Source organism: Etheostoma spectabile, chromosome 7, assembly GCF_008692095.1.
Source record: "Etheostoma spectabile isolate EspeVRDwgs_2016 chromosome 7, UIUC_Espe_1.0, whole genome shotgun sequence".
Taxonomy (NCBI): domain Eukaryota; kingdom Metazoa; phylum Chordata; class Actinopteri; order Perciformes; family Percidae; genus Etheostoma; species Etheostoma spectabile.
Window position 1 is genome coordinate 10051697 of NC_045739.1, and position 8149 is coordinate 10059845.

The 8149-nt window shown below is 40.8% G+C and overlaps 1 protein-coding gene across 5 annotated transcripts in view; it reads right to left on the reverse strand.

Annotated features, from left to right (window-relative positions):
* Positions 1–8149, reverse strand: part of fmnl3 (formin-like 3) — a 33064-nt gene that overhangs the window by 15602 nt on the left and 9313 nt on the right. For all 5 annotated transcript variants that reach the window (XM_032521662.1, XM_032521660.1, XM_032521661.1 and 2 more), the window contains exons 2-5: positions 3356–3439; positions 3137–3217; positions 2458–2534; positions 74–157 (exon numbers count right to left, since the gene is read on the reverse strand). In XM_032521662.1, coding sequence (XP_032377553.1) covers positions 74–157; positions 2458–2534; positions 3137–3217; positions 3356–3439 — 326 coding nt within the window. The remainder of the gene's footprint in view (positions 1–73; positions 158–2457; positions 2535–3136; positions 3218–3355; positions 3440–8149) is intronic.

The window sequence follows — 8149 nt, forward strand, 5'->3', positions numbered from 1 at the left end:
GTGTGTGTGTGTGTGTGTGTGTGTGTGTGTGTGTGTGTGTGTGTGTAAAGCGTACTTGTATGACAATACTCACATGACAGCACACTGTGCAAAGGAGAGGTACTCCACCAGGACATCAAGACCTCTGTTCTCATCATTCAGGAACTCCCTGACCCACCTGTGACGCATGGGAACATAGAAAGGTTAGCAGGGCACCAAGTCAAGAACACACCCTTATTGTTTTATCCTTTAGGATTGCATTTTACCCGTTAACGCATAAAAAGAGAAAGAAAAACAGAAACACAAAGAAAATGGAGATTGGTGTACTTTCTGTATTTAAAGGATTAATCTGTATAAATTAGTATCAACTTAAATCTTGTTTGGGCTATCCTCTCTATCACAAATATTAACTAATAACTTGTATTTGTTTTATTAGGTCAGACGATTACACAGGTTTTACAAACCCCCAGTTTAACCAAAATTACTAGGAAATTTAAATGTGTGTTACCCAAACTGTCCATTCATATATCAGCCGGTTAAACTTACCATAATTGTGTGTGCATACACTATTCCTGTGCAAATTGGGGGTTATGACAAACATTTAAGTTGCATTCACTTTCGGTTTTATCTTGAAAAGATAAATTCTGTAATTTGGCTAAACTTTCAGTTGCCTGCAGGACAGCTTGTGCTTCTTCTCTATCTGAATATTTTTGTATTAATGTTGTAGCAATGTCACTATGTTCCAATATCGGAGCAATGATATTGTGAGTACAATGCTTTCATAGCTGATAGGATTATTTACAAAAATAAGACCTGAGTTGTAATAAACCGGAATTATCCTTTTAGGCAGCTCTAATGGGGGGTCTCCCCTCCTCTGACTGAGGGAACTTGGCAGGAATGTTATGAAAAGTAAACCAGAGCAAGGCTTCAGCTGTCCTCCACATTTATCTCCAGTTTTTTGGAGAGAGAATCAACTCCAAACAAAGGAATTCCCTTTGCGATGAGAGAAAGAATGTGGAGGTCATATGGCTGAAGGAGCTGGGCTCAGGTCGAACCCCTGACAGTCAACAGTATTTAGTCTGCCTCCCCTAAAGACCCCTTCACCTCCTCCCCACTTCTTCAGGAAAGTCCAGGAGGGGACAGGATTGGGGTAAAAGGTTCTTAAAATAGTGTTGGAGTGCTGTTTATGAAGACAGACTGCTAGTCAACCAATGGCAAGTCAGCCAGGAGAGCAATCATGAGCCTCAAAGTAGCAGAGGGAGGGACAGAGGGAGAGAGGGGAAGGGAAGAGAGTTTAGGAGATGAACTGAGGAAAGCAAACAAAGCAGTAGGAAGATTGTGAAAGGAAGGAGAGGAGGGGGTGGACAAGGAGGCTGGCTTGATCATCAGTTTCCTGTCTACCACCACCCTCCCTCCCCTTTTCCCTCCTTGCCTCTGACCCCTCACTCCTTCCTCTCTCCCTTCCTCTACTTCTGTCCAACCGGTTGCTATTTCAGATTTTCTTGGCAATTCCTGGAATAACACATCAGAAAGGGCCCAGGATTTAGACACACACACACACACACACACACACACACACACACACCACACACCACACACACCACACACACACACACACACCACACCACACACACACACCCAACACCCCACACCACACACACACACACACTAAACCAGCAACTGTTACACTTAATCCCATCCACAGAAGCCTTCTGAAAATAGCTTTCTTTTTTCTTTTCTTTTTTGTCTACCAGTCTCTCTGGAAAATGCATTGAAACAGACCTGTATTGATGAGGCCGAATGGCATTTGAGTTATTCTTATAACTCAATGGATGCTACGGATAAATCAAAGTCTGCTTTTGGTTTGGGAATTCAGTGGCAAGTCTCTGCAGGACATTTGTTTTGTCAATGTATCTGTGTGACATCTGATTATAGAGTCAAGGGTCATGTCTGCAATACTGAAGATAAAGGCTAGAAAGGCATGACACAACATCCACATACATAGTGGGTGTGTAGTGAACTGTGTACAGTATTGTATGTTGATGACAAAATATGACCCAACAATAGCAAAGAATAGTTTTCTTTGATGTGAAAAATGTGTAAACATGAAAGTATCCCTGTATGTTTTTTGTGCTTTCACTGGGTTCAGCATTGGTCAGCCACACTTCCTGTCCCTCTGGCACACACAACAAAGCTTCCTGATCAACACTATGGGGGAGTGGACGAGGCAGCACAATGGTTACCATCTGGGCATTATGAGGACCAGCTCTGTGAAGTGAAGCTGCAGAGCTTGGCAAGTTAGAACAATGGGGGATATCTGGGCACCAGAAAGAGCTCTGGGTCCCTGCAGCAGCAACAACACAGAAAGGAGTATTCTTTACCAGGAAGAAACAATAATGTGGTTTCCTTCAGGTTTGTGCACCATTGAATAGCCCTGTATATTTGACCAGACAAATGAGAGAGATAAGTATTGATTACCCAATGTGGTTTGTCCTTAGTGAGATCTCCAGCTCCCTCAAGACTTTTGTAGATTCCTGCACCCGCCTGCGAAATTTCTGCAACACATAATAAACGCAGACTTTTGCTGCAGATATTTCATTGTGCAAGTGCTACTTAATAAGCAGTGAGAGTTTAAATGCTCCTTTTTTAGAAGGAACTCCTCCAATTTAGCACAGGGCTCCTGTAACATTGTCAGGCTTGTGGTGGACAGTTTAATTAAAAACATAATTAAAATCAATGCAGCAGAACAAGACATATTGTTAGAATATAATATAATATTGTTAATACTTTCTTCTTGCTTGGTGCCTACCTTACCCACAATGCAACTCGACCTCTGTCAGTTCATTTGGAGATACAGATATGTTATGCTAATAATGGCTAATGTAGCCTTGAGCCGCTACCCTCAAGCACAGATGAGGAGTGAGCTACAGAGGTCTGGTAAGCTCACTTCTTTCTAAATTCACACCACCAGATTTTTATTTTTATTTTAGTTTTGAGAGACCACAGAGTTCATCAGACTTTATCAGCCACATAAGGTTTTATAAAACATTTTTCACATCTGCAGTAGTACTCCTCAACACCTGTAAACAGACTTTGATGTGTAAAATCAGTAAAGTTCCCCTTTAAGTGGACACTCTATTTGAAAGTACTCTCCCACCTTTCGTGTGACTCCAGGGTCTAAGTATCCTCGTAGCTTCTGGATGTAGGTGTGAGGTGGATTCTTCACCTGAAATCTCTCCTGAAGATACACACAGAGTAAGCATTGTAATGTGCAGTTTGCTGAACTGTGTTGGTTCAGAATGTAAAGTGACGACATTGTGAGTGCTGGTTTGGTCATTTATGAATTAAAATAAATAAAATAAGTTTATTACTGCACCTGGTCACAGATCAGGTCCCACTTTTTCTCATTGTCATACTGTCTGAGAAGGCGTGCTTTGTCAGGAGGCAGGTTCATAGAACTCTGAAAATAGAAAAAGTAAGCATTAGTTTAATTTATAACCACATGTTTCCTTTGTTGCATTGTATTTATTTGACTATTTCAAGCGGATGTGACTGAGTGTGTGTCCGTCACTGGGGCTTTACAGGCCTCTGGCGCCAACAGCAGCGCACCACCAAATTTTTGGGGACTTAGGACCATGACCTCACTTCCTGTGTTAACACTCAACATCCTGCCGCAAGAGATGATCTGCATCTCCTTTGCACTCTCGAGTCTCAGTATTGTTCAGACAACCCTTTACTTTTAACCACAAGAAGCCACTACCAAAGTACGAGCATATTAACAGAACTGTCATCTATTCCAGCTTTAAAAACACTGGAACGCCACACGAGACGCCCTAAGGCAGCCAATTTACAGTGCCTCAAATTAAACCCTAAATGCTCTAATTTGTGTTTGGAGACCAACCCACTTCAGCGTTTTATGTCCTCGGACAACAGTAAAAAAATAACACAAACTATACGACACAAGCTTTTGAATAATAACTTCCTTGACTGAGCAAAGAGCTTGTAAACAGAGGTTGAAATCTTAAAAATGAGGAAGCACAACAATATGAAGGAGCTTGCGAGCCCCTGAAACTGATCACCTTAGTGTTTTTCTTTAAAGAGACATGAGGGATTGTTCGCAGTGGGAACCCTCATTTACACCCATTTCAACAGGACCTTGTAAGCCCGTCCACAAACGGCCTTTTAACCTGCAGCTATAACTCAGCCTCCCATCTAAAACGTAACCCGCTGTTAACCCATCCCAGGCCAGATTCGACGCTCACACTGGCATTTTACCACTGATAGATGGAAAATGACAAACTTGCTCCTGTGACAACCACTCAGTCACTGGTAAGGGTGGAACATCACATGTGAGTTTGATTTGATTTTAAAATATGTTTTCCACATCAAGGACACATTACTCACTCTATCAGCACATCATGAATCATGTTGTCTAGAGAGAACAGAGGTAAAGAAACGGGGCTTCTGTATTTCTCGACAGCTGACTAATAATTTCATATTTCTGTAATAATACCTTACCAAGTACACTAAAAAATACACACAGCAACTTTAAACTGTAGATGGATGCCATAGAAAAGCCCCTAGAAATGCTGTAGTGGAAATCAGTGCAGAGTTTGCAGTGTTGCGTATGGGGCCTTTGACATAACCTGCTTTATAAAACCCATGCAGAAGAGAAAAGAGAGGCAATGTGCATGCCAGATGTCCAGAATTACAGGAGGAATGTGTCCTGTTTATAGTAGTAGTTTATATTAGTAACTTTTCTCTCTTGTCTGACCCCCAAGCTGCTCTATTCTCCTCAGTCTCTCCTGGGAGAAATTCCACCTACGACAAAGTCGGACTAGGAAGCAAAGAGTACTACCTCCAATCCGTATCTGTCTCTAATAAATTATTTCTCGTAGCATTTTAAACAAAGACTGGAAACTACTTTAATGAGAATTGGTCGCTGATAAGGCATGTGGATATTGAAATAATGACATAGAAGGACCAATTGCACTAAGTGGATCTCTTAGACACACTCCAAATAATGTTCCAAAGGCTTGAATTTTGATGTAAACACATGAGTGGTAAATGAAAAAACAAGCCCAGTTATCTACTCCAGCATCTGTCCAGGCCCAAAGCCTGGTTTGTTTTGTTGTCTTAGCCAGTCATGTACACTGAAGTAGAACTGTGGGGCAAAAAAGCAAAGAGCAAGGTCCCCTTTGTAGTAATTTAATTCTGAAATACTCGAAAAGATGCAAACCAGACACACAAATCTTTATCCATTTAGTAAAGACAAAAGGAGCAACATAAAGTCAAAACCTGTCCATTGTTATTGGATTTGAAAAAGATTTCAGTTACAAAAACATGAATTAGAAGTGAAGAACAGTGTAGAGTTTCTGTAAACGATCAGTAAACGTAAATGCAATAGGTTTGGTGTCATTATGAGCCATGAGGACACACACACACACACACACACAAGACTTTGATGTTTAATACAGTTCTGCTCTTTGTCAGTGAGAGCCTCAGGTAATGTAAACAAATACAGGTGGGACTGTGAGCAGATGTGTGGAGCTGCAAATGTTACGGGTATAAAATGAATTGCTCCGATGACAGAAGGGGTACAGAAGAGGTTTCTCCTGCGACAAGGCAAAAGGCAAAGTAGACTATTCCTTTCTGACTAGATTTGGGTAATTTGAGCCAAATAACCCAATTTAGCTAATGTCATTTCACTTTCTCTCACAGTGATACAATCTTGCACTTCCTGTGTTTCTAAGAAGCTAAAAAGAAGCTGTTTTATGGGAAAGAGGGAGCAGTGGCAATTTGTAGTTTACGAGTCATCGGCCCATTTTAGGGGTGAAATACTACAGAAATGCCAAAAATGTTTGGTGTTTGTTATGTTGCCATGTTGCCCACATACTCTCTCCTCCAGCAAGGCCTTTCTTGTTTGACCTGAGACTGTCTTGAAAAAGGATTCAATGTGGTGCTTTGTTTTGATTTGGTGCTGTGCCATTCCCATCCTTTGACATTTGAGCTATTTTTTTCCTCATAGAAAATCGCTAACAATGGCTGGTGGGCAGGGTCAGCGTATGGCCCCTGGTGCTGTGTAGAGCAAAGACACAACACCAGTACACTGCACAACTTGATGAACTGGTTCTATTATCAGCACTATCACTACTATCATTAGGCCCCTATTGTGAGCCAAAACAGGAGGCAGAGCTTCCAAACAGAGAATTAAAAAAACTCCACTTTATTAAACTTGTTAACAGACCAAACATTATTAATCTCTTTTGCTTGTTATGTAGAGATCTCTTGCACACAAATCAGTTACATAAAAAAAAGTAAATGAATGTTGTAACAAAATATATAATGGAGGAAATGAATAACAATGAATAGTTTGTTGATTAATCAACATGAATATGGATTCAGTGGTATAAAATATACCAAAGATTTGCCTCTTAAATGTGAAATTGAACACAATTGGGTTTTGGACAAAACACAAAATCTGAAGACCTTATACTTTTGTAGAATTGATAGGGAAAATAGTGTTTATCTGCAGCCCTAGAATAATTAACTGTTAAATAATAACCTAAAAAAGAAAAAAAACATTATGCACAAACAAAGGGAAATACACAGTGTTTTAAGGTTAAAGGATGTTAGGGAGAATTAAGCACAGGAGTAACACCGGCCAACAGAGAGGGCATAAAATCTGAAACAGAGAGACATTTGAGCCGTTGACAAAGGAAGATGGAGGTTTCAAAGCCTCAACAGTTAAAGTAGTTGAAGGGGTCAGGTTGCAGGTTAAGGAGGCATGGAGAGTCCAGGAGAGCATTCAGGGACTCAGCAGAGCGCTCAAGTCAAGCACAGACCCCCACAGCCGAGGGGGTCATGCTGCTGAGCCCATGGTCACTTCAGACATCAGAGTCAACATGGCAACTCCATGTGCCCTAAACTGGACAGCTTCCTAATCCGAGCTGATTTACAATCAGCCTTGAGTTAACTTTATGACTAGAAACTCCAGAGAGACAAATGGAAAAGAGTGACAGGATGTTTCCCCCATGACCTTTTCCACAGCTTCACACTTTCAGTCAGGATAAGATATAACAACTCTACACAGCACCAAACTAAATTACTCTAGAATTTTCTCAGCCAGTTTGTTTTTGTAGAGGACACTAAATTGAAACGTTGCTCCCTAGGTTGCTACCAGACATGCAACAGGAGTTTATTTTGTAAGATTATTTTGGTTGCAGATATAGCTGTCATCTCTGTACTATAACGATTAAAGGATGTGGATTTTCCATGAAATACCCTGAAGTATCCGGGTGTAGAAATTATCAAAGCCTGGGAGAGAAGGAAAAATTGACTAATTGACCAGTTCTTACTCTGTGTTATATGGTAATTTTTGTTATCGGTGAAGGTCTGACAATGATTGTAAAAAGGATTTGAATGGATTTTCTTTATTTTTTGTAGCATTGTTTGAAAATGTATGTGCAGCGTTCTGGATCTATCTCATAAGGATTTGGGGTGGCTTGTAAGCCAATGCAAGCTGGGCATCGTTGTATACATGGAATTTCCCTTTTCCTTATTAAATTTAATTTTCAGACTGAAAGACCATATAAGTTGCCAACTAAGCAGATGCATTCAATGTGATTCTCTCTTTTGTGCTCTATCAGTGTGTTGGATATGCCGAGTCTGTGTTTTTTATCTACTTGGTAGGTTTACACAGGCCCGACTTAGTTGTCAGCTCAGAGGGAAAGGAGTGGGTGGCTCACGAGCTCCCAATACTGGACGTTGCCTGTGGCAGTTCAGACATGGAGGCCCAGACAGCTCCCTTTACCCCCAACATGTCTGACAGTCTGCTCATCGGAGTGGGGTCCAGGAAGAAGGGAGCTACGGCATTGCTAAACTGTCAACATAATCAAGTGTCACAGCCGCGCAACACAATGCAGCTTGGAGAGAGGTAGGGTAATTTATTTGTTTATGTATGGCACATTTCATACATAATGGCATTTCAAGCTGCTTCATAAAGGGTAAAGGTTAAAAATCTGAATATTGAAGGAACAGTCCAACAATTTGGGAAATAGGCTTATTTGCTTTCTTGCCAGGAGTTTCATTTTCTCATCTACTTGCAGCAAGAATGTCGAACTATTAACTAAATAATGATACCGGCGTCAACAGAAACTTTTTTTTTTTT